Raw genomic sequence first — 27,078 nt, 5'->3', positions numbered from 1 at the left:
TTTCTCGTCGGCACTTGTAAATGCACCCTAATTATGCTCATGTTTAGTTGATCTAGACCTTGCCACAATTTGTACGATCTTCTGAATTTTGACCTAGACGCAATAGGTATGGTCATATCTATTTAACCTAGACCTAGACACAATAGGTGTGGTCATGTCTAGTTAACCTAGGCCTTGAGACAACTGTGTTGGTCTTATTGTTTCAGCCTTGAGTAAAGGGTGTATTAGACGAGGTGTTCCCTCCCGGTAATCGCCTGCTCACTTGCTGAGGAGACCGATGTTATTACAAGCAGTGAGGAGCGATCATGATGTCATCGCTCGTCCAAATGCTGTAGAGTGGTTTTCCAGGACTATCTGCCGCTGGCATGCTGAAAGATCTGTATTGCCCGATGAACGAGTGTTTGCTCGGTCATCGTGCAATCAGCGGCAGTATTACACTGCAAGATGATCGCTAACGAGGGTTCATGTGAACGCTTGTTAGCGATCATCGGGCAGAAAATCTGCCTGTCTAATACACCCTTTAGACTCATTTCATATAACCTTACCTAGTTAACCTTAACCTAAACACAATTGGTATATTCTAACTTTATCAACTTTGACCTAGACACAATTGGGATGGCCTTATCTAGTCAACCTTAACCTAGACTTAATTGGTTTTGTCTTATTTAGGTAACCTAGACTCTACAGAGTTTTTATCAAGTCAACCATAACCTGAACACAATTGTGATGGTCTTACAAAGTCAACCTTGACCTAGACAGAATTGGGATGGACTTTTCAGTAACCATACATAGTCATTCTTCATCTAAATCTGTTAAATAAAAAAAAATAAAAAATTTACTTTACATTCTATCCTACCAACTGATACTTTATATAAGGCTACGTTCACAGTAACATTCTCAAATCCAGCAGGCTGCTTCGCCAGAGGCCGACATTTATGACAGCTGGTGTTTATGCCGGAACAGGCTGCCAAATTTATTAACGCTAATTTGAACCTAGAGAAGGACACCTTGGTCCCAACCAAATCATTCACATGAATTTAAACAACCATAAAAAAAGAAAAAAAATCTGCAAGTTTCCCTGCTGTAAAGTTACTCATTTAACTATGTCTGATTTGCTGTTGATGTGTATCCATTTATGATCTGTACAGTTATGTATGCACAGCAATACCAGTATACAGAAGCGTGCTTTGCTTAAACATAAATACAAGTAATTTCTAAATGAATCATAACCACTTTTTTGCCGTAGAGGCAGCGCAGTTAATTAGGATTTTTCTTTTAAAGTTTCTTTCGAGTTCTCTCGACATTGAGAAACAATTTATGGGCACAGCTAAGCTGACTTCTGGGAGGCTTCTGTCTCTTGCTCGGACAGCTTCTCTTCTGACAGAACAGTCATCCATGGCGATACGGAGCGTGTGATGGTTTGTTTGGCCAGGTTGTAGTGATTTATGACTGTGTAGAACTTCCCTTGAGCGCTGGTGTCCTGTTCAGTGTAGTAGTTGTCAAGAGCCGCAGGGATGCATCTATTGTTCTGCAAATAGAAAAAAAATCAGTGGCCTTCAAGAATCACTGTACTTTTGCACAATTATAATTTTTTTTACTTCATTTAATAGAGAATGGTTTGAATAGCAAATTTGTAGATAATTTCTCTTAAAAAAAAAAAAATGCCTGGATCTACCTGAAAAAAAGGTGTAAAGTCATGGCCACTAGGGGTCTCACTTCCACCTAATTTGCAGTCCACTGCCTGTTGTCACTAGTAACAGAAGACAGCAGAGAGGAAGTGGAGGCGTGTTAGAGCTAGCTGAGATCCTGAGCCTGATAAAAGACCTGCTTCTGAATTCACAGGAGCCTCCTGCCTTTTTGTAAATGTGACCTCTCCCTCAATATCTGTTCTGTGAGCTCTGGAGCTAAAAAACATAGTGGGAAGTAACGGAAAGGACGTACAGTACTGGCAGATTCCACAGAAAGGAGACTCCTCCTGCTTGTGAGAGAGATGCATCTAGCTGTACAGCTGAAACAAAATAATATGGCTACAAAAGACATTAAGGAACCTATTCCTTCACAGTTATAAATGTACAGCCATTATGCAATCTTTTTTTTATTTTTTTAAACTCCGGTACGTTTTCAAGTCTACAAAGTTCTAGTTCAACACCTCTCCTCACCTTTTCTATTTATCTACATAAACCTATTACAAAAAAAAACATATAAATATAGTAAGGCCTTATTCACACAGTCAGTGTTTTTCACTTAGTGTTCGTTATCCAAAACCAGGAGTAGGACCAAAACACAGAACTGCTCCAAATCTTTAAATTATACTTTTATCTTGGTGGAGGGTGCACTACTAGTTTTGGATAACAATCACTGATGTAAAACACTGACGTCTGAATTAGGCCAAAGGGGCCACAGATGATGTGGAAAAGAACAAAAAGGGTGAATAATTTTGCTTGCTCTTGTTTATAGAAAATGAGTGCAGCCAGCTGCTGCTTCTTTATTTTTTTTCATTATTGAATACAAATGTCCTATTTATATTGCCGCCATCCACTATACCAGGGATGGCCAACCTGAGGCTCTCCAGCTGTTGCAAAACTACAACTCCCATCATGCCCGGACAGTCTACAGCTATCAGCCTACAGCAGGGCATGGTGTGAGTTGTAGTTTTACAACAGCTGGAGAGCCGCAGGTTGGCCATGCCTGCACTATACTGTCATCTGTGACAGTTTTTTTTTCCTTTATTGAATTGAAATTTGTATTTGTTTCTTGCTTTTTTGACTGAACCAGTAATTAATAAGCCCAAAATCTCAGCAGATTCATGTTGTTTCTGTAGGTTTATAAAGAAGGCCTAGCTGTGATGGCTAACCTCCGGCACTCCAGATGTGGTAAAACTACAACTCCCGAAATGGACACTTGCTTGGCTGTTCTCAAAAGTCCACAGAAATTAATGGAGCATGCTTGAGGTTGTAGTTTCACCACAGCTGGAGTGCCAGAGGTTAGTCATCACTGGCCTAGGCCAACAGGCATTTGTTCCTGTGGTTTTTAACATTATATTGGTTTTGGTATCACCTTTCATAGCAAAAACTAATTGGTCAGGCACAGATACTACAAACCGGATTCCAAAAAAGTTGGGACACTAAACAAATTGTGAATAAAAACTGAATACAATGATGTGGAGATGGCAAATGTCAATATTTTATTTGTAATAGAACGTAGATGACAGATCAAACGTTTAATCCGAGTAAATGTATCATTTTAATGGAAAAATACGTTGATTCCAATTTTCACGGTGTCAACAAATCCCCAAAGAGTTGGGACAAGTAGCAATAAGAGGCTGGAAAAAGTAAATTTGAGCATAACGAAGAGCTGGAAGACCAATTAACACTAATTAGGTCAATTGGCAACATGATTGGGTATAAAAAGAGCTTCTCAGAGTGGCAGTGTCTCTCAGAAGCCAAGATGGGTAGAGGATCACCAATTCCCACAATGTTGCGCAGAAATATAGTGGAGCAATATCAGAAAGGTGTTACCCAGCAAAAAATTGCAAAGACTTTGCATCTATCATCATTAAGTGTGCATAACATCATCCGAAGATTCAGAGAATCTGGAACAATCTCTGTGCGTAAGGGTCAAGGCCGTAAAACCATACTGGATGCCCGTGATCTCCGGGCCCTTAAACGACACTGCACCACAAACAGGAATGCTACTGTAAAGGAAATCACAGAATGGGCTCAGGAATACTTCCAGAAACCATTGTCAGCGAACACAATCCACCGTGCCATCCGCCGTTGCCAGCTGAAACTCTACAGTGCAAAGAAGAAGCCATTTCTAAGCAAGATCCACAAGCTCAGACGTTTTCACTAGGCCAGGGATCATTTAAAATGGAGTGTGGCAAAATGGAAGACTGTTCTGTGGTCAGACGAGTCACGATTCGAAGTTCTTTTTGGAAATCTGGGACGCCATGTCATCCGGACCAAAGAGGACAAGGACAACCCAAGTTATTATCAACGCTCAGTTCAGAAGCCTGCATCTCTGATGGTATGGGGTTGCATGAGTGCGTGTGGCATGGGCAGCTTGCATGTCTGGAAAGGCACCATCAATGCAGAAAAATATATTCAGGTTCTAGAACAACATATGCTCCCATCCAGACGTCATCTCTTTCAGGGAAGACCCTGCATTTTTCAACAAGATAATGCCAGACCACATTCTGCATCAATCACAACATCATGGCTGCGTAGGAGAAGGATCCGGGTACTGAAATGGCCAGTCTGCAGTCCAGATCTTTCACCTATAGAGAACATTTGGCGCATCATAAAGAGGAAGGTGCAACAAAGAAGGCCCAAGACGATTGAACAGTTAGAGGCCTGTAGAATGGGAGAGCATGGGGAGACAAGAATCGGAGAGCATTCCTATTTCTAAACTTGAGAAACTGGTCTCCTCGGTCCCCAGACGTCTGTTGAGTGTTGTAAGAAGGGGAGATGCCACACAGTGGTGAAAATGGCCTTGTCCCAACTTTTTGGGGATTTGTTGACACCATGAAATTCTGATTCAACATATTTTTCCCTTAAAATGGTACATTTTCTCAGTTTAAACTTTTGTTCTGTGATTTATGTTCTATTCTGAATAAAATATTAGAAGTTGGCACCTCCACATCATTGCATTCAGTTATTATTCACGATTTGCATAGTGTCCCAACTTTTTTGGAATCTGGTTTGTACTTGGAAGGATGCGTTATCTCAAAACCATGCTAAACTGTCTTATCTACCAGTAAGCGGAACCTACTGCGTACTGTTTGTTCATTGAATGCAATACTAATGCAGTATGCAGTAAGCTCCCCCTAGTAGTGGCTGCAAGCAGGCAGTATTTTGGCTGTTTGATATGTCTATACAAGAGATTTGAATCTCTGTAATGAAAAAATGGAGCTCTAGCCAAATTAATTTGCACAAAATGTTGGACCTGAAAATGAAGTAATATTACATAATGGACATTTAAGTCTACTTTCAACAATAGGAGGCATTAAAGTAAATTTCCTGTTTTACTAATTTGTTTAATGATAAAAATATATAAAAGATGATGTTGTGGCTAATATAGGGGGTATCACACGCTCCACACATGGTTAACCTTGTACTATAAAAATACGTTTAATTAGAACAGAATGTACTGACGCGCACTTAAAATATCTGAACTAATTAGTTTCCTACATGGAGCGGCCGCGGTCTAATGCTTTGCTGTCTGCTCAGGAGGTTTGTTGTAGTCTGATATGGAGGCAGTGGACTAGCTGGTGCGTAATCCCTGGGCTAAAGAGAAACTGCTGCAGCTATGGAAGAGTAATCATGAGTGATCACTACTTACTTCCTGCTGTGTGCAGGCTGGCATTTATAGGGCAATGTGTCGCCAGAGATAATTAGCAAGTTGCAGTCACCGGCTAATTATTTATTTGTGTTTTAGGGTGCCAGGATGTTAAGGCCATGTCTTATGCATATTACACAAGTGTCATGTCGTAGAATGAGCTAGTATCACATTCAGATGTAAAAATGAACAGACACCAGTGGTATATACACTGCTCAAAAAAATAAAGGGAACACAAAAATAACACATCCTAGATCTGAGTTAATTAAATATTCTTCTGAAATACTTTGTTCTTTACATAGTTGAATGTGCTGACAACAAAATCGCACACAAAAAAAAAAATGGAAATCCAATTTTTTAACCCATGGAGGTCTGGATTTGGAGTCGCACTCAAAATTAAAGAGAAAACACACTACAGGCGGATCCAACTTTGATGTAATGTCCTTAAAACAAGTGAAAATGAGGCTCAGTAGTGTGTGTGGCCTCCACGTGCCTGTATGACCTCCCTACAACGCCTGTGCATGCTCCTGATGAGGTGGCGGACGGTCTCCTGAGGGATCTCCTCCCAGACCTGGACTAAAGCATCTGCCAACTCCTGGACAGTCTGTGGTGCAACGTGACGTTGGTGGATAGAGCGAGACATGATGTCCCAGATGTGCTCAATTGGATTCAGGTCTGGGGTACGGGCGGGCCAGTCCATAGCATCAATGCCTTCGTCTTGCAGGAACTGCTGACACACTCCAGCCACATGAGGTCTATCATTGTCTTGCATTAGGAGGAACCCAGGGCCAACCGCACCAGCATATGGTCTCACAAGGGGTCTGAGGATCTCATCTCGGTACCTAATGGCAGTCAGGCTACCTCTGGCGAGCACATGGAGGGCTGTGCGGCCCTCCAAAGAAATGCCACCCCACACCATTACTGATCCAATGCCAAACCGGTCATGCTGGAGGATGTTGCAGGCAGCAGAACGTTCTCCACGGCGTCTCCAGACTCTGTCACATGTGCTCAGTGTGAACCTGCTTTCATCTGTGAAGAGCACAGGGCGCCAGTGGCGAATTTGCCAATCTTGGTTTTCTCTGGAAAATGCCAAACGTCCTGCACGGTGTTGGGCTGTAAGCACAACCCCCACTTGTGGACGTTGGGCCCTCATATCACCCTCATGGAGTCTGTTTCTGACCATTTGAGCAGACACATGCACATTTGTGGCCTGCTGGAGGTCATTTTGCAGGGCTCTGGCAGTGCTCCTCCTGTTCCTCCTTGCACAAAGGCGGAGGTAGCGGTCCTGCTGCTGGGTTGTTGCCCTCCTACGGCCTCCTCCATGTCTCCTGATGTACTGGCCTGTCTCCTGGTAGCGCCTCCATGCTCTGGACACTACGCTGACAGACACAGCAAACCACCTTGCCACAGCTTGCATTGATGTGTCATCCTGGATAAGCTGCACTCAGGGGCGTAACTAGAAGTGACTGGGCCCCACAGAAAATATTTGTAAGGGTCCCCCCAGCGCGCTTCGCACCTCCCTCCTCCTGTGTAAACCCCACTCCTTTGGCACAGTGTAGCGGTATACTGTATATTGTGTGGCACAGTGGATGCTATATGTGTATAACATAAACATATTTCATAGGAAAACTTAGTTACTTGACTTGGCCCTTGGGGATCTCGGACACCACTTCAACACTTTGGCCGGGGGCTCGGCGGAGCTGATGTTGTGCTTTATCCTAATGAGAAAGATTTCATAATAAGGATTTGGAGAAGGGGCAGAGGAATAGCCGAGCAGGGAGAGGCTGGTGCTGCTACTAGGGGGTCATATCATGGGGGAGTAATAAAGCCCACTATAATGCCCCCCCCCCCCAGTAGTAATAATTCTCCTTATAATGTGACAGTGCAAAAATACCCCCTTGTAATTCCCCCAGTTGAGCTAATGTCCCCATAGTGCCCCCATAATGTCCCAGTATAAAATACTCCTATATAGTGCCCCCAGTAAATTCCCCCATAGTGCTCCTCTCCACCCTTCCTGCTAGTGCCCCCCATAATGTACCAGTATAAAATTCCCCATATATAGTGCCCCAGTAGATGCCCCTCAGTGTCCGGCCTCTGATAGGCTGCCGGCCTAGTGTCCCCCATAATGCCCCCCAATAATGTGCCAGTAAGTGTCCCCATAGATGCCCCCCCCATCATGTGCCAGTATCAAGTGCCTCTCTTCTCCCCCCCACATGTCCCAGTATCATAGTGCCATCTCCCCCCCCCCCACCCAATGTGCCAGTATCAAGTGCCTCTCTCCTTCCCACCCCCCATGTGCCAGTATCATAGTGCCAAACCCCGCCATGTGCCAGTATCAAGTGCCTCTCTCTTCCCCCCCATGTCCCAGTATCATAGTGCCATCTCCCCCCCCCCAAAAAAAGTGCCAGTATCAAGTGCCTCTCTCCCTCCCCCCCATGTGCCAGTATCAGGTGCCGACCCCCCCCTCCCCCCATGTGCCAGTATCAGGTGCCAACCCCTCTCCCCCCCCCCCCATGTGCCAGTATCGGGTGCCTCTCTCTCCCCCCCATCCCCATGTGCCAGTATCAGGTGCCAACCCCCCTCCCCCATGTGCCAGTATCAAGTGCCCCCCGCTCCCCCCCATGGCAGTAACAGTCGGGTATTAAAAAATAATAATAAACACTTCTACTTACCTCCATGTCAGCGATGCGATGCAGTCTCTTCCTGTGTCCCGCCCTGTATGTCCATATATGGAGTCAGTGCTTGTATTTCAGAAAAGTTTCTGCTGGGATTCGAACCCACAACCTTCTGTATCAGAGGCAAAGCACTTAACCACAAGACCATAAGAGCTGCCTTGCTGCTGACTGAAAAAATATGAGACTTCTACTATTATAGCTGGCTAAGTGTACATCTATACACATAGCAGCTGCTCATATATAGAGATATAGCAGAGCTGAGTGTGCTGGGACAGCTGTCATATAGAGATATAGCAGTGCTGGGTGTGTTGGGGCAGCTGTCGTGTATAGATGTACACTTAGCCAGCTAGAACAGTAGAAGTCTCATATTTTTTCAATGCAGCCTTTATGGCTGTGTGGGTAAATGCTTTGCCACTGATACATTGGAGGTTGTGGGTTAGAATCCCAGACACATCAGGAGACAGTAAGATTAGATCACATTAGCGAGGGTGTCTAGTCAGCCTATGCTGCTGTGAAGGGGCCCTGAACATTAAGACAAGAATTGATATTTAACTAACTTGAAAATAAACTGTCACACACGCTACCGGGGCGCCAGGCCCCCTTGGCAGCCCGGGCCCCGAAGCAGCTGCTTCCCCGGTAGTTACGCCTGTGTGTAGGGTCTGTGTGTGTTAATAAAAAACAAAAACTGAATGCGGTCCGGACGGGCCCCCAGTGGCGTAGGGCCCCATAGTCACTGCTATGGCGATCCCTACGCCACTGGCTGCACTACCTGAGCCACTTCTGTGGGTTGTAGACTCTGTCTCATGCTACCACTAGAGTGAAAGCACCGCCAGCATTCAAAAGTGACCAAAACATCAGCCAGGAAGCATAGGAACTGAGAAGTGGTCTGTGGTCACCACCTGCAGAACCACTCCTTTATTTGGGGTGTCTTGCTAATTGCCTATAATTTCCACCTGTTGTCTATCCCATTTGCACAACAGCATGTGAAATTGATTGTCACTCAGTGTTGCTTCCTAAGTGGACAGTTTGATTTCACAGAAGTGTGATTGACTTGGAGTTACATTGTGTTGTTTAAGTGTTCCCTTTATTTTTTGTGCAGTGTGTGTGTGTGTGTATATATATATATATATATGTATAATAGAAGAATAACTCATTTATCAATAATAGTTGTACCAAAAGTAAGTAGAAGTAATCACACATCTAATCCATTATGGGGCGAGTCATCTTTAGAAGAGGCAATTGTTTGGCCCCATAATGCCTTGGTATTGCACCACCTACCCCAAAATATATTGCTTTATCACAGTGTACATCATCTGCTATAAGCATCTGAGGGTCAGTATCCTGAAAGAAGTGCAAGACTATGAATGAATGATGAGGCACTTTCTCTATATTCAGTCTGCACAGTGCTTATGATACCATGTGCAATGCACATGGTAAGCGACCAGTTTCATCTATTAGTTGTCCATTATGAGAACTGACAACTCCGACAACTTCACTGTTGGTCAAGTGTTCCTAATAAGACCAACATCTGTATCTAGAAAGCATGCAAGTCTAAGTATGCAGGCAATGGAAATGAATATGAGTTTTGTTGTGACCTCGTATTCTGAAGGATAAATGTTAGGCTCCAAAATAGGCGTGAATCCCACTGGGGGTTTAGGAAAACCCCCCAAAATCATACATCCTCCTTGTGGCATACAATCCTATACTGAGCTGTACTATTGCCCTCTGAATAAGGCCTCATGCACACGACCGTGCGGTCCGCAAAAAATACGGATGACATCCGTGTGGATTCTGTATTTTGCAGAACGGAAAAGCTGGCCCCCTAAGGCCTCTTGCACACGAACCTTTTTTTTCCCCCCCCGTTTACATTCCGTTTTTTGCATTCCGTATACGGAACCATTCATATCAATGGATCCGCAAAAAAAAAAACAGAAGGTACTCCGTATGCCTTCCATTTCCGTATTTTCGTTCCGTTCAAAGATAGAACATGTCCTATTGTCCGCATAACGGAAAAGGATAGTACTATTCTATCAGGGCCCGCTGTTCCGCAAAAAATGGAATAGACACGGATGTCATCCGTATTTTTTGCGGATCCGTTTTTTGCGGACCGCAAAATACTGAAAAAGCCATATGGTTGTGTGCAAGAGGCATTATACAACAGTCCTATCCTTGTCCGTAATGCGGACAATAATAGGACATATTCAATTTTTTTCGCAACGGAAACGGAATGCAGGCAAAGTACCTTACGTTTTTTTTTTGGGGACCCTTTGAAATGAATAGTTCCGTATACGGTGCGCAAAAAAGAACGGAAACAGAATGAAAATAAGTTTGTGTGCATGAGGCCTAAGGCTTTAAATCGGGGGCGTAGCTATAGGGGATGCAGAGGTAGCAGTCGCTACCGAGCCCAGGAGCCTAAGAAAACACCGGTATTATAGAAAGTGTTTGCAGGTCAAGTTACACATCTGTCTGGAGGGAAGGGGTTAGGTCAAGAATTTGGCATGGGGGGAGGGGGGCCCAAGCTGAACTCTTGCACCAGGGCCCATGAGCCTCTAGCTACACCCCTGCTTTAAATGCAAAGGTTTGGTCCCATAAAGTACTCTTCCTCCAGTACGCTGCCCAAATTTGCCATCCTTATGTCAAACTGAGAATTACATTTCCTGCTGCAACAGCCAAGATGAGAAGGATTTTCGCACCGCCTGCATTGCTTTCTGATGCTAACCGTGCACATACCACATGCTATGGCGGCAGCCATGTCTGCCGCCGCTCTGCTCCCTGGATTCCAACAGTTCGGACCCGCCAGTGTCTCTCTCTCTGTATACTCAATGGGTCTGGCCACTGGAATAGCTCTGTGTGACCTGCTCTTTGACGGCATTCCTTGCCTTCATGCAGGCTGTAGAGCGCTCCCTCCGCCTCCTGAAGGACGAGCGCACACACCCTAATCTTCGCCAGCCAATGCCTGGTCACCTTGGGATACTTAAGCAGATTTGTACCTGTGAAACTGGCTGACCTGTTGCATGTGCGATTGGCAGCTGAAGGTGGATTGTGTGGCCTTTTTTTTTCACGATTTGTGCGACTGTGTGAACATAGCCTTAGAAGAAACTTTGTGCAGGTCCCTCGATTTTCTGCTCACCTGCTGCAAAGACTTAGGAGAAGACTATGGTTGGTAAAGAGAAAATCAATCAAGAGAATTGGTGCAGCACAAGAGGAAACCAAGTGACCCTACAATATGAGACCATTATCTGCAGGTTATAGTTTACTAAACCAGTCAGACTTGTATGTCCCCCGCGGCTGGCCCCAGCCCGTTTACTGGAATATCTGTGATTTTTCTGTCAGCTGGTCCAGTTAGGCGACAACCACTTCAGTATTTCTGAACGTCTGGTTTAATCTCTTTGTCCCGGAGGCTGATAAGCCGTAGTGTAATATTTTTTTGGCATGTCCTATAAAAGTAATTGCTATCAGTTACTTCTAGTGTCCTCGATAACAAGCCGCACACATATGCTTCATTACCTCGAGAAATGTGATTAATCGGGCCGCACACTGTGAGGACGGCGCTGCTGACGCTGATTGATTGAGGTGGTAAGAAGCATTTAAAGTTGGAAATATCAGATGCTGCCAGGCAACCCAGCCAGTCACTTCATCAATTATACTGTACGCCCGCCGCCCTTACCCCCAATAATCTGGGGGCCATTCTACATTCCACAGATATGAGACCCCCCTCCTGCATCCAGTCTAATGTACTGCTGCCTAACCGACCAATGTACACCATATATTTTAGTTAGAACACTATTAAGATGGAAATAGATGTGTAATTATAGGGATGACTAACACTACGTTTGATGATGTATGTGGGGTTGTCTAGACAATGCAGGGCCCTTATGTTATGAGTAATACTTTTAGAGCTTTCTATATTTGCTTTAATGTCCTATACAAATTTTAAAAAGACCGTCTAAAAAAAGAAAAATGGGCCCCTGACGGAGCTATTTTGCATTTTCACTTTTCGCTCCCTACCTTCCCTGAGCCATAACTTTTTTTATTTCCCATTTACATAGCCGTATGAGGGCTTGGTTTTTGCAGAAAAAATTGTACTTTCTAATGGCACCGTTTTAATTTTGCAAAGGATGTAGTGGGAAGCTGAACGTTCACTCTGTGGTAAAACGAACTTGTGTTCTTCTTTCTCCAGGTCAGTATGATTACAGCGATACTACATATGAATAGTTTTTCTTGCATTTTAATACTGAAAAAAATAAAAACTTTCTTTTCATCGCCATATTCCGACTCCCATAATTTTTTTTATATGTCTACGGAGCTGTGTGAAATTTCATGTTTTGTGGGACAATCCATAGTTTTTATTAATACCATTTTGGTGCGTGTAGGACTTTTTGATCATTTTTATTAAATGTTTTTGGGAGGTAAAATGCTGGGGGGGGAATGGCAAATCTGTAATTTTTTTTTTTTCCTTTTACGCCATTAGTACGGGCGTTTTCACACACGGTGATGCCCATGATGGTAATTTTTTATTGTTTGTTTATATTTATTTTCGATTTTTGGGAAAGGAAGGGTAATTTGGATTGTTATATTTTTTATTTTTGTATATATATTTTTTAAAACTTTTTTTTTTAAGGATTTTTATTTTTTTAGGTCCCCAAGTGGACCCCAACATGCAATCATCAGATTGCAATTTATATAGAGTAATAAAATTTTCTCCATTATCCTGAAATTACTATATTACAATTCAGTGCTGCCACCTGCTGGCCTGAATTGTAATATACAAGTAATGAGCCTAGAAGCCTGGTACAGGCTCAGGGTCATTACTCACAAGGAACGCCTCTCCCGGATCTCTGCCCGGGGGAAGCGTTTTTGCCCATGAAGCGCACACATCCGGGCTTTAGGCTTCACATTTGACAACAGGATCTGAGGGGTTAAGGATCTGTTATCAGCATTGCTGCCGATCGCGGACATTAGCCACTGGCGTCAGCTGTTTGATACAGCAGTCACCCAGTTGCTGTGGTGCTCGCTCTGCTCTGGAGAGGACGCCATCTTTAAAGACCCAACATCTGCTGTACATATAAGCCAGATTTTAGGTGTTTAAAGGGGTTGTTCAGGATTAGAGAAACAGCACCACATCTGTCTATAGGTCGTATGTGATATTGCTTTCTCTTCTATATATTGTTGGATACTGAGAAAAGGCACAGGAACCCCGAAATGCGTATAGCTGTTTTTTTTATCCACTATATGTGAGGAACATTTTTACAAAATGTATGCCATCGCTCCAGGTTCATCTGAACTCTGAAACAGTGAAGTAGATGGGGTACTTTCAAACTTGCGTTGTGAAGATCCGGCAGGCAGCTTCGTCGCCGGAACCGTAAATCCGTGTGCAAACGGATAGCATTTGTAGACCGATCCGGATGCGGATCCGTCTGACAAATGCATTGAAACACCGGATCCGTCTCTCCGGTGTCATCTGGAAAAACGCATCCGGTATTTATTTTTTAGCATTTTTTTATAGAAAATAATGTCCGATCCGGCATTCCAGCAAGTGTTCCTGATGCATAGTGAACAGATTGCTCTCCATTCAGAATGCATAAGGATAAAACTGATCAGTTTGTTTCTGGTATTGAGCCCCTAGGACGGAACTCAATACAGGAAAACTTTAACGCTAGTGTGAAAGTACCCTAAGATCTACATTTAAAATCTGCTTCTCATTACCAGCGCTCAACACTGCGGAATTGGTGTGCAGCCAGAGAGTACAGCGTTCTGTACATTGTGGAGAGCGCAGCCAGCTCAACCATTGTACTGTGCAGGCGCAGACTTTTGCTCGGAGCCAGATCACTCTCTGAACGGTGAGGACTCCAGCAAGAAGCGCCGAAGAGTCCCTCAATTTAATACCAGGAGCAGTGATGCAGTGTAGACTATATTATTGTATTGGAAGTTTATACATTTAACCTTAATTATTACTAATAAAGCGCCTGCACTTATATATTTCCGAGCCTACCTATATCCACTTTTCAGTCAGTGACGTATGTTGGACCCCAGCCTATCCTGAGGATAAAACCCCTGCACAACCCTATTAAGACTATATGTGCACCCTTTAGGCAGTGTTTGGATGTTGTGTGTCATAATATATTGAGAAATTGCCTTCATCGTCAGTGTTAATCTTATGTATTAAATATATTCACGTAAAAATTATTCGCTGATTTCCAGAAAAGCGGAGTAAGGCCTAGCCGATTTCTCACATGTATTGGGAATCGGTATGATTCTGCAGTTGCCATTGCATGGGATATAAAGCCTTCTGTATACAGTTAGTAATTGTGGATTACATCATATGGGGACTTGAGTGGCCTCTCATGGGAAGAATTAATTAGTTGGATATTTCCTGATCCTATTATTCTACCCTGAGACGAGCTGTGCCAGAGATCCCTCGCAGTTGCTGACCTCTCTGAAGATTTATACTGCACAGGATTACCAATGTCCAGGAAATTAGATTACAGAGACTTCGCTTTAGGGGTGTAACAGCTGCATCCCGGACCAAAAGACCACCTGACACACTAGAGGTCACCAATAGGGTTGAGTGAATCGGGTTCAGATTGCTGTATCCGAACCTGGTTCTTTTAAAAACTCATGTTAAGAATATGGGCTCCGTCCTACTGTAAAATGTATGGCCTCTGCTGAGGTCTTTCCAAAGTTTCAGCAAATATCGCGAGACTAAGGCCTCATGCACACGACCGTTGTTGTCTTCCGTTCCGCAAAATGGGGTTCCGTTGTTCCGTGATCATTTTCTGTTTTTGTTTCCGTGTGTTTTCCTTTATTTTTGGAGGACCACCAGACATAAAGGAAAGTAAAAAAAAGTCTAAGACAGGTTTGCCATGCAAATGATAGGAAAAAAACGGACACGGACGAGGATGACAATCTTGTGTGCCTCCGTGTTTTTTAGCGGTCCCATTGACTTGAATGGGTCCGCGAACCTTTTTCCGCCTTAGGCCTCATGCACACGACCATTGTTTTATTCCGTGTCCGTTGTGCCGTTTTTTGTGATTTTCTGCGGACCCATTGGCTTTCAATGGGTCCGTTGAAAACTCGGCTGATGCACCGTTTGCCATCCGTGTCCGTGATCCGTGGTTCCAGTCCGTCAAAAAAATATAACCTGTCCTATTATTTCCGCTAAAAAACGCGGAACACAAGATTGTCATCCGCGTCTGCGTCCGTTATTTTCCTATCATTTGCATGGCAAACCTGTCTTAGACTTTTTTTTACTTTCCTTTATGTCTGGTGGTCCTCCAAAAATAAAGGAAGACACACGGAAACAAAAACGGAACAACGGAACCCCATTTTGCGGAACGGAACACCACAACGGACGTGTGCATGAGGCCTTACTTTGTCTCGCCTCTATCACGTGTCCCTTTGTTTACTCACATGAATGACTGTATCAAAATACAAAGCCAAACCTGCCATGATTGTATGCTTATTAGGCCACATGCACACAACCATACTTTTCATCTGTGTGCTATCCATAATTGTTGCAGATAGCACACTGACCCATTCATCTCTATGGGGCCACATCTACATTCATATTTTTATGGATCCGTGTGGCCGTTCCACAAATTGTAGAACATGTTCTATTCAGGTCCTCTGAATAGTTATTTCTATTGATGGGAGTGAAGAAAAATGCAGAGTGCACAGGAAGGTATCTGTATTTTACGGATCCGTGTTTTGCGGACTGAAGTACAGATATGGCCATGTGCATGAGGCCTAAGGGTGTTGGATAAGTACAGCCTAAGGGCTCATGCACACGACTGTTGTAGTTTTGCGGCCTGTTTTTAAGGGTTCCGTTGTGCCGTATCAGATTTTTTTTTTTTGTGGCCACATCCGTTCCGTTATGCCACAAAACCTATCCGTCTGCGATCCATTTTTTGCGGATCGCAAATGGAAACATGAAGTTTGTTATCATTACTGTAATGTACAGTAATGTTTGCAAACGTTAAACACATGGGCAAAGTGGGCATGGATCCGCAAAATATGGATGTGTTCCATGTGCATTCCGTATTTTTTTTTTCCGGACCCATTGACCTGAATGGAGCCACGGACCGTGATTTGTGGACAATAATAGAACACGCACTACTTTTTTGCGGAACATCCAAGCGGGCATACGGAAATGGAATGCAAACTGAGTCATTTCCGTTGTTTTTGCGGACCCATTGAAGTGAATGGTTCCGCATACGGTCTGCAAAAAAAAAACAGAACGGACACGGAAATAAAATATGTTCGTGTGCATGAGCCCTAATAGTCAGCCTGTCGCTGTTACAGTGATCAGCTATTACGCATTGGTATACAAGGTATAGCTATGCATTATGAAAGCAATCAAAAACTAATAAATGTTAACAAAGTGTATTAAAAAAACACGCACATGTTTTATGGTTTAGCTGTGTTCAACACAAGCTGTATAATAAAGATAGAACGACATATAAAGAGGTTGTGCAACTTTTATTCAGACCCCACAGAGTGGTCTGACCCGCGGTTGTAATCATACTTATCTGGTCGCTGCCGCTGGGTTCCGACTCCATTGCTCCACAGTTGGCTGCAGCAATCTCGTGTCCCCCGTCAACAGGATGTTTATGCGAGCACACCCGGGAACTGCAGAGCCGGTGGTGGAACGATGGACCCAGAACCTAGCGGCAGGGCCCAGCTGAGTATAATCACTAACCGCAGGTCAGGCCACTCTGTGAAGTTTGAAAAAGGTTGTGCAACCCCTTTAAACCGCCCATTTTACACGTAAAAAAATAAAATAAGCACAAAATTATGTAACTGCTTTCTTTCCCCATTTCTTTTCCTCCCCAAAAATAAATTCAGTACATGTTAATCAATAAGTCTCATGTACCTTAAGTGGTATAAATTAATCTACAGCTTGTCTCAAAAATAAACTAAACCTCATACGGCTATGGAAAAATAAAAGTTATGGCTCTAAGAATGCGGTGACACAAATACAAAAAAAATATATGATTCCTGTGGCCACTAATGCTAAAGTAGTCCGGGTACTTCAAAGGGTTTTCCAGTCAGTAGATATTGATGACCTATCCTCAGGATAGGTCATAAATATCAGATTGGAAGGAGTCCATCATTTGACACCTCCAACCGCCGACACAGAAAACAAGCAGTGGAAGGAGCCTGAAGCAGAAGGCGCTGTCCACGGTTTAGTGGCCATGCTGGGGTACTGCAGCTCAGCTCCCTGTCACCTGCACCCACCGTTCTGATATTGATGACCTATCCTGAGCATAGGTTATAAATAATCCAGGGCTGTGGAGTCGGAGTCGAGGAGTCGGAGGCAATTTTGGGTACCTGGCATCGGCAAAAAAAAACCGACTCCGACTCCTACTAAATTTAAATTGGAATAAAAAAAAAAGTTATAATTAAAGGGAATCTGTCACCTGCTTTTAGCATTTTAAGCTTTCAACATTGCCATGTTCAATAAAGTACCATATTTCCTGCAGTGGTCTTCTTACTTTATTTCGTTTTGTCATTTTGATAAAAAAGATATTTTTCTGATATGCTAATGCAGCTCCAAGGTGCCCAGAGGGGTGTTTTTTTCCCCCTCTCTGGAGACCAGTGACGGCCCCCCTGCAGTGCCCAGCCCGCCTTAATTTGAAGCCCAAGAACGCCTCCTGATCCTGAAATATCCTCCCACAGCCCCGGCAAACGGTTCCGCCCCCTCGCCATGTCATATTCTACCTTCAAGAAATGCGCCGTTCTTCTTCCTGTCGGCCACCAGAAATCTCGCGCAGGCGCAGTACCGCCTGCACGATCGAAGCTCCTGATGGCAACAGCGCTCAGATTACGTCACTGGCCTCGGCGCATGCCCAGTGAGACTTTTGAGGCTGTTGCCCCTCAGGAGCTTGATGATCGCGCAGGCGGTACTGCGCCTGCGCGAGATCCTCCCACTGCCCTATCTTCAGCAGAAGATCAGCACACAAAGGAGAAGGCAACAGCTTCTGCCCAACTACCTCACTCTGCTATAAGAGCTTAGAAGAACAGCCGTATGTTGCCTTTCTTTCCTTTAAGGAATGTAAAAAATACATTTGCATATTAAATACAGAGCCCTGAAATAATCTATAGACTGGAAAATCCCTTTAAGGTGTTATGTTACGCCTCTATATGACTAGAAGATGTGTGTTGCCTACAACGAGCATTGCAATATGAATATTGGGAAAAAGGCTAAGAATTGTGAGGTGCTATTGTTCTTCTACGTCATCCTTCATGTATCTGCTCTACAGAAGGAATCCTCCCACATCCAGGACTAGCCACTAATAAATATATCTGTGTTTCGATGATGTGATGGCTTCCTGTGATCTCTGCGCTTTCATCATCTCTCTGCAGCTCTGATCCTCCACCCCGTCGCTCAGAACCGCAAACCTAAGTCTGCTGGAGCTGCACATCGAAACTCTTGGGATCTAATTACTGAAGAGGCAACAATTTTAAGCCCGTGAGCAGAATATTTTACCAGCCGAATTCTTCAGATTTCTGCAGTCAAATATATTCCACTTTACAGTATTTTTTTTTTTGGTCTACATGAGACATCCTAAATATTTTTTGGCAAAAACAAGAGACGTTGTCGCAGTTAATCAGCTGCTGACTTGTGGATGGACACCATGCTTGTGATGAAATGTCTGCCTTATTCTAATCGTATACGTTTTCTTCACTCATTGAACACTGATAGGATTATCATGAGCGCTGAGGGCAGTGTGACGGGGCCGTGCTGTCTGCAATGCCACACTGCAGATTAAACTGAGTGGCACACGCGTTGCATCCTGATGCAACATCTGCAGTGCTCGCTCTCATGTAACATAATCAGGGACAACAGCTGCGCTCTACTCAACAGAGATCTCTAGATTTCATGCTTTAAAGGGATTCTGTCACCAACCTGACCGCTTTTAAACCAATCACATAGTTCAGTGGGACACAAAGACATGACACAGATGTTACCTTTGTTTCGTTTTTCAGATCATCCAAATCGCCCAAAAAGTTGTTGTTATGATATGCTAATGAGCCGTCGCAAGTGCCCAGGGGCGGAGAGTTTGCTTAAAGTGCCCAAGTTCCCCCGCCTCACTCGCGCCTAACTCCGCCCCTCAGTAAACTCCAGCCAGCCCTGTGGCTCTGTGACATCATATTTCCCTATAGGCCGTTCGTGCATCGCAGAGGCACAGAGATATGCAGTGTGCATGCGCCGAGTTTACGGCAGTAACTGGCGCATGCGGGCTGCATATCTCTGTGCCTCTTCCCACTGTGGGCAGAACACTGCGCATGCCCGGGCTCGGCAGCGATGTGCGAACGGCCTATAGGGATATATGAAGTCACAGAGCCACAGGGCTGGCCGGAGTTTACTGAGGGGCGGAGTTAGGCGCGAGTGAGGCGGGGGAGCTTGGGCACTTTCAGAAAACTCTCCGCCCCTGGGCACTTGCGACGACTCATTAGCATATCATAAAAACGACTATTTGGGCGATTTGGATGATCTGAAAAACTAAACAAAGGTAACATCTGTGTCATGTCTTTGTGTCCCACTGAACTATGTGATCGGTTTAAAACCGGTCAGGTTCGTGACAGGGGTTCTCTGGGTTATACCATTGTTGAACATCAGTGTTTTTTTTACTAAAGTCTGCGTAGGTTTTGAAGGAGCTGGAGGACACAAGATAACATATAACATACCATTTGCTCTATGGACTTATTAGGTGGGGGCTAGTGTTTGTGATACTAAGCATAGCCGCTTTACAATGGACGGCGCTGTGTTCGGTGAGGACGGAGAAGTTCACAGCACTCACTAGAGTGCCGGTGCCTTCTCAAATAGGTGATTGGCAGGGGTCCCAGGGGTCAGACTCCCACCAATCAGATACTGATGACCTATCAACAGGGTAGGCAGGGCGGCGTCATAACCCGGGCAAGTGCCGGGGCCCAATACTCCTGGGGAGACCACTGAGCTGCTATGAGCACTTCCATCAATACAGATGGAACTCTCATTGCTGTCATTTCACTTACGCAGTCACATGAGGCCGGCTGCTGCAGAGACTCAGACACGCCCCTTCTGCACAGGACATTCTGCCTGAGGAGAGAGACCGGCAGGGCTGGAGCAGAAGTGTGAACACAGGTTGTCAGTGAGTCTGTACTGTGAAGGGCTGGAGCAGAAGTGTGAACACAGGTTGTCAGTGAGTCTGCACTGTGACTGTCTCTTCTCTGTGGGACAGGAGGGGGGACTCTTCGATCTGCTGCTGGATGCTGCTTCATTCTATTTAGTTGTTTTACTGTTTCATTAAGCAGTCTGCCTCCATGACACCTGCCCCCCCCCCTATATCCTGTCCTATCTCATCCTCATGGAGCCCCTGCTGTCTCCTTTCCTCCCTCATGTATCCAGAGCTCCTGTTCCACCCTCCTATCTCCTATTCCTGCCCTGCACAGACCTTGTATGAATCCCCCTCAGAACCCCTTCCACCTACTTGCTGTGTCCACCTCTCCTGTCCATCCAGGGCCCCTGTCTCACTCCTTTGCCTCTCATTATGGTGGCATCTGAACTGCATTCACCATAAGGCCTTCTAACGTCACAGGATCATGTGACTGTGCCCCCCACCCTGTACTGTTCCCCCCCACCCAGTACTGTGCCCCTCATGCCGTACTGTGCCCCTTCATACACTGCGTTGTGCCCTCTTGCCACACCCTGTACAGTGCCCCTAGTCATTCCCTGTACTGTGCCCTCTTATACCCTTTTATCCGGTCCCTGTATGGTGGTTTTATCATTGTAAGGCGGTGTTATCACTGTATGGCGGTGGTATCCAATAACTGTATGGCCATAACTATCCCCTTCCCTGCCCACACCACTTTTTTTAGACCTGGCATGAGCGGGAAAAGATACAGATTGCGGTGCTAAGGACCTTTGCGACACAATCTGTGTCAGAAATACGCCTAATATAGACGTATTTCTATATAATAATTGACCACCTAATTGTATTATTTTTCGGGGGTAGGGCTAATATCTTTATAGTATATAGATTCTAGTGTATTATACTGTGCCCTGTATTTCCTAGTAGATAAATGATCCTTGGGAAACACAGTCCTCACCCTTGACCACCAGGACCAGGTAGCGCTCTGTCAGTACATGGTGGCCTCCTCTCTCCGCCATGCTGCTCCGCTGTATACTAGTGATTATTCTGACACTAGGGCTGGGTTCACATACCATTTGTGCCATCCATTTAATGCATACCAAAAATGTATGCATTAACAGATGCGTCAGACTGTTGCCGTACAGTGGCGTCCGTTCACCATACAGTTCCATTGTAAAAAAAACATATACGTTAATGTATGCATTTTTTACTCGACTCTGCAGGATACAAAAACGTGGAGTGCTGCACATTTGTATTCATCAAACCGATAGGAAAAACGTGATGTAAGCCCACGGGGGGAGGGGGGGCTTACTAAAATTTGCTGCGGGGCCCAGTCAGTTCTAGCTACATCACTGCACATCTCCTTCTCTCCTCCAGGCCCGGCCCAGGGGTGACGTCATGACGTGTGTCTCACTGCTGCAGCGGGCCTGAGGAGAGAAGGAGCGCAGGGACGCAGGGAACTGCGGTTAGTGAATGACAGGACCGCCGGCTCCCCTGCACTCCAGCAATGATAGGTATGTGAGGGGGCCACTGGGGGGTCATTACACTGTGAGGGCCCCTTACACAATATAATGACCCCCAGTGCCCCCCATTTAGTATAATGATCCCCATTGACCCTCCATTTAGTATAATGACCACCAGAGCCCCCATTCAATATAATGACCCCCAGTGCCCCCTCCATACAGTATAACCCCCAGACTCCAGTGTGGGGGCGACTGGGGGTCATTATTCTGAATGGAGGGCCACTGTGGGGTCATTATACTGTGAGGGCCCTTTACATAGTATAATGACCCCCAGTGTCCCCCATTTAGTATAATGACCCCCAGAGCCCCCATTCAATATAATGACCACCATACAGTATAATGACCCCCCAGTGCCCCCTCCATAGAGTATTCCCCCAGTGTGGGGTCTACTGGGGGTCATTATTTTGAATGGGGGGTGACTGGTGGTTATTATTCTGAATGGAGGGCCTCTGTGGGGTCATTATACAGTGTGAAGTGTCACTAGTGGTCATTATACTGTATAGGGGCCACTGGGGTCATTATACCATGTGGGAGCCACAGGGGGACATGTAAATGTAAAAAAAATGCCTCAAGGGAGGCCCACTGGGATTTATCACCCAAGGGCCCACATGAACCTGGAGCTGGCCCTGAGGATAGATCATCAATATTAAAATAATGGAAAACCCTTTTAATTGACTTCCAAGTAAATTGGGTAAGGGATGGTGGACCTAGATAATGAGCCCATAGGGGACTGATGTGAAAGGTGTCAATCAATGGAATAATAAATAAGCAGCCGTTCACATACAGATATCAATGGTCTAGAGCTGTGAATACCAACCTGTGGCTCTCCAGCTATGGTAAAACAACAACTCTCAAGATGTACACTTGCTTGGCTGTTCTCAGAACTACATCGAAATGAATGGAGCATGCTGGGAGTTGTAGTTTCACCACAGCTGGAGTGCCGGAGGTTAGCCATAACTTGAATCTAGTGCCATGGAGAAAAATGGAAATCAACAGAATAAGGTCTCATGCTCACAACCATGATCGGCATGGGAAACATAGTCCGTGCATTGGCCGCATGTACTGGGCTGAAGGTGGCATCACTATTGCTTTTGTTGCACCCAAGCTCCGCTCCTTTCTGTGGCCCTCCTCTCTGGCTGCTTTGATTGACAAGGCTAGGCAGTGTGAAAGCAGCAAGGAAAGGGCTGGCCACAGAAAGGAGCAGAGCTTGGGTGCAAAAAGAGCAATGGCAACGCCCTTATTGCACCAAAGGCCAAATTTGCATATTAAGAAAAAGTATCATGCCTCCGAAATGGAGCCTCAGATCAACAAAAGAAAACCAGTGTTTTAATCAGGGGAACCACAGCTATGTGTCTGTGCAAACTGTTGGATAGGGAGGTATCTGGTGACCGATTCCCTTAAAATATAAAAAAAAGCTTTCAGAGGAGCTGACAAATCCCAAGAGCTAGCTGGCCGACGTTCCTAGAATTTATAGAGATGTGTTTCTAACATTTTCGGTTGTCGTCGCTCCTGGAGAGATCTAATTGGCTCAACAATTTGATAATAAATTGACCATTCATGGGATGGAGTTAAGGATTCAAAGAAAATAGTAATGTTATCTGCACCATCAATCTGGGACAATCTCATGGTGAACATAAATGGTTATCTTCTCAATACCTATGTCCTAGTGAAAACATAAGGACCTGTATCATCCTGCACTGTAGAGAGCAATTAAGCAGTATTACAACTGATCATCTGGTTCTTCAAGAAGACAAACAGAACAATTAGATGTGAGAGGTGACGGGCAGTGATCTTATTTCCATCATTACATAGTGTCTTGCTATGAACATCAGAATCATGGTGACAACTTTTCTATGTCTGTCCAACCTTTTGTTCTGGGAAATTTTGATTTGATACAAAACGGTCTAATGGGCAGTCCTTCTCTGAACAGGTCCATGAGGTGGAGCTTGATGGTCATTTCAGAGGCGGCTTTGACCATTCAGGTTCCCTCTTGTTCAGCAGTGAGTTGAGGTCATATAACAGACCACTCAGCTGTCAGCATGAAGAAGAGGCTAGTCTTTTATGTGCTAGGGCAGGACAGGGGTGGATCCCCAAATTTACATTCATAGGCGTCTATCTCCACCTCTCTAATATCCTGTATTGTCCCAATACATCTAAAGTGAAAAATAAAGCAGCCTTGATTAAAACATTCCTACCATTTTGTGTATACAACTATGCATCTCCATAACGAAGGGTTAATTACAACCTGAAACGCATAAGCATGGTTTGCTTGTATGTGTCGATTAGGAAAATTAAAGGATCATTCTGATCGGTTTCTAGGGACAACGAAGTCAGGTTGCACCATTCTGTGTCTCCATGGTTACAGACTACAAACAAATCCTGTAGTCAAATTCTTGTTCACCTGTCCCCTACTTATCCATGCCATACATTCAGTAGGTTAGGAAGAAGAAGTAGGGGACAGATGGAAGAAGTATGACTGAAGAATCAGCCTAAGGTCTTGTTCACATCTATGACTAGTTATTTCCTCCTTGTTATAGGGGCAGAACAATGAAAATAACGGAAGTGCCAGATCCAGCATATCTATAGACAGAAAACAAGGTGGCACTCACCATCATAGTGAAAGTATCTTTTCTTATTTCATCCACAAATAACAGGCTGGATGACCAGGCAGGGGCGGACAAATGCACACGCCACACAGGCAGCAACAGGTGGCGACGCTTCCTCACTGACAGTGATGGTGAGTGCCACCTTGTTTTCTGTCTATGAATATAACGTGTCTACCTTGGGGATTTAGCACCGCCAGTAGTGTGTGAGGAGGCCCGATACTGAGGCGCATCATCCTATCACGATATATTTAAAGGAGAGCGGGCAGTGCCTCCCTGTTTATTTCTTTTTTGGACTCTTTGCCAGATCCAGCATATCACTGAACTGAACAGTGCCAAATGGACCCCACTGACTACAATGGTGTATTTCAGTTTCCATTCAGGAGCCTGCTCCTTTAGCATGCAGGATTTTTTTGTCCAATATTTTTGACATAATCTGCGATGAAGGCCCCAAAGTGAGCCTCTGACACAGATGTAATCTGCCTACATGCGGACACGCAGGTCCGTAACAGAGATTATATTTTTTAATAAATACTATTTGCAAAGCTTATTTTTTTCATTTTAGATACATTTGGGAACATGAACAAAAAAATTTATTGTGAAAACTGGACCTTCCGCAGACAAAATTCAGGAAACCCCAAGTACGAAAAATAACCATCATATAAATGTACATCACATAAATACACAAGGTATAAAATATATACATTACATCTTATAACTATAGTATCTCTACAAATACCTGTGATGTCACCCTGCGATGACAAGTGCCCTGATAAGCAGCCATATGACACAACTGAAGATTGACATTTCATAGGAGACTTCTTATGACTATATATTCTTTTAACTGGATCCATCAATGTGATATACTAAATGAGAGTCAATTCCAGTATGCGACCAGTATACAAAGATCCATAAGTGACTGTGACTTTAGTTTGATGAAATCATTTCCCTCATCCCATGTAGACAAGAAGAATACAGTCAGCACTTGGGTGCATCAAAAATGGAGACCATTCTGAGGAGCTAGGCACCAAATCCTAAAGCTGGCCATACACATTAGATAGGAGTTGCTTGATGTTTGAACAGCAGTTGAACAATCATCTGATGAACATGTCACAGACACGGCCATACACATTTTACTTCACATTGGACATTACAGTTGTTATGACTGCCCATATATGTTCAATGAAAGCAGTTGATGGACTAATGATTTTTCTGGGAACGCTCCTTCAAAGAAAGATCTTAAAGGGGTTATACAAGTTTGAATAACCCCGCTCTAGGATGCCCGGCCCCACGACGCCAGTTTTCTTCCAGGATCACTCCACGGTCGTGGCTGCATCTCTCCTGCCGGCAGAAATCAACATCCGTCGACCAGGGAAGTTGTTGGCTGCACCCAATAACAGGCTGCGACAGTGACCAGCCCTTGCTTTACCATCGTGGCCTGCTATTGGCTGCACCCCCGATGACGAATGTTGATTTCTGCCGGCAGGCGAGATGCAGCCACCGCTGTGGAGTGATCCTGGAGGAAACCAGTGTCAGGGACCAGGTAAGTATGTACAGGGTCGTGGGGCCAGGCATTCTATAGGGGGGTGCAAACTTGGATAACCCCTTTAAGTTCATTAACAATCCATGTTTGAACAAATGATTTTTCATCCGACTATCAGACGAAAGTTTCAAACACAGCCAACTTCCTTTGGGATGAAGATGTTCTGCTAATGGTCGGCTAAAACGATGGTTCACCAGATGAATGATCGCTGAAATGTTCAGTTTTGATCTACTTTAATGTGTTTGGCTGATTCTCACTCAAGGGCAATTGGATATAGAAATGGGTGAATTATGTAAAGGAGAGGGATAAGGCCCTTTTAGATTCACAAGCCAATTTTCAGGAGCAAGAGTTCATACATACTCTCCAGATCACATCTCACCACCTGTGCACTTGACCCAATCCCATCTCACCTCATCCCTAACTTCACCACAGTGTTTATCCCAGCCCTAACTCATCTCTTCAACCTATCACTAACCTCTGGTGTCTTCCCCTCTGCTTTTAAACACGCTACCATTACACCCATCCTCAAAAAGCCTTCACTTGACCCATCTTCTTTGTCCAGTTATCGCCCCATATCACTGCTTCCGTATGCCTCAATGCTACTTGAACAACATGTCCATTCTGAACTGTCCTCTCACCTTTCCTCCTGCTCCCTCTTTGACCGCCTACAATCTGGCTTCCAACCCCACCATTCGACTGAGACTGCCCTCACCAAAGTCACCAATGACCTACTGACAGCCAAAACCAAGAAACAATACTCTGTCCTACTTCTCCTTGACCTGTCCTCTGCCTTCGACACTGTTGACCACTGCCTTCTGTTGCAAACTCTCTTGGCATCACGGACCTGACCCTCTCCTGGATCACATCATACCTCACAGACCGGACGTTTAGCGTCTCCCACTCCCGCACCACCTCCTCGTCTCATTCCCTCTCTGTTGGTGTCCCGCAAGGCTCTGTCCTAGGACCCCTGCTCTTCTTTATCTACACTTTTGGCCTGGGACAGCTCATAGAGTCCCATGGCTTTCAGTATCACTCCTACGCTGACGACACACAAATCTACCTTTCTGGTCCAGACATCACCACCTTACTATCCAGAATCCCACAATGTCTATCTTCTATATCATCCTTCTTCTCCTCTCGCTTTCTAAAACTTAACATGGATAAAACAGAATTCATCCTCTTTCCCCCATCTTGCTCAAAACCCCAACAGACCTATCTATCATGATCAATGGCTGCACACTCTCCCCGGTCAACCAAGTCCGC

General features: G+C 44.7%; 1 protein-coding gene across 1 annotated transcript in view; it reads right to left on the bottom strand.

The window, feature by feature from the left end:
- Positions 1-448: 448 nt before the first annotated feature.
- Positions 449-27,078, bottom strand: part of NSG1 (neuronal vesicle trafficking associated 1) — an 86,388-nt gene continuing 59,758 nt past the window's right edge. Inside the window, exon 5 of the mRNA XM_040419108.1 lies at positions 449-1,528. Within this exon, the coding sequence (XP_040275042.1) occupies positions 1,328-1,528 (201 nt within the window). The 3' untranslated portion in view covers positions 449-1,327. The remainder of the gene's footprint in view (positions 1,529-27,078) is intronic.

Source organism: Bufo bufo, chromosome 2 (assembly GCF_905171765.1).
Source record: "Bufo bufo chromosome 2, aBufBuf1.1, whole genome shotgun sequence".
Taxonomy (NCBI): Eukaryota; Metazoa; Chordata; class Amphibia; order Anura; family Bufonidae; genus Bufo; species Bufo bufo.
This window is presented reverse-complemented; position numbering and strand designations above follow the sequence as displayed.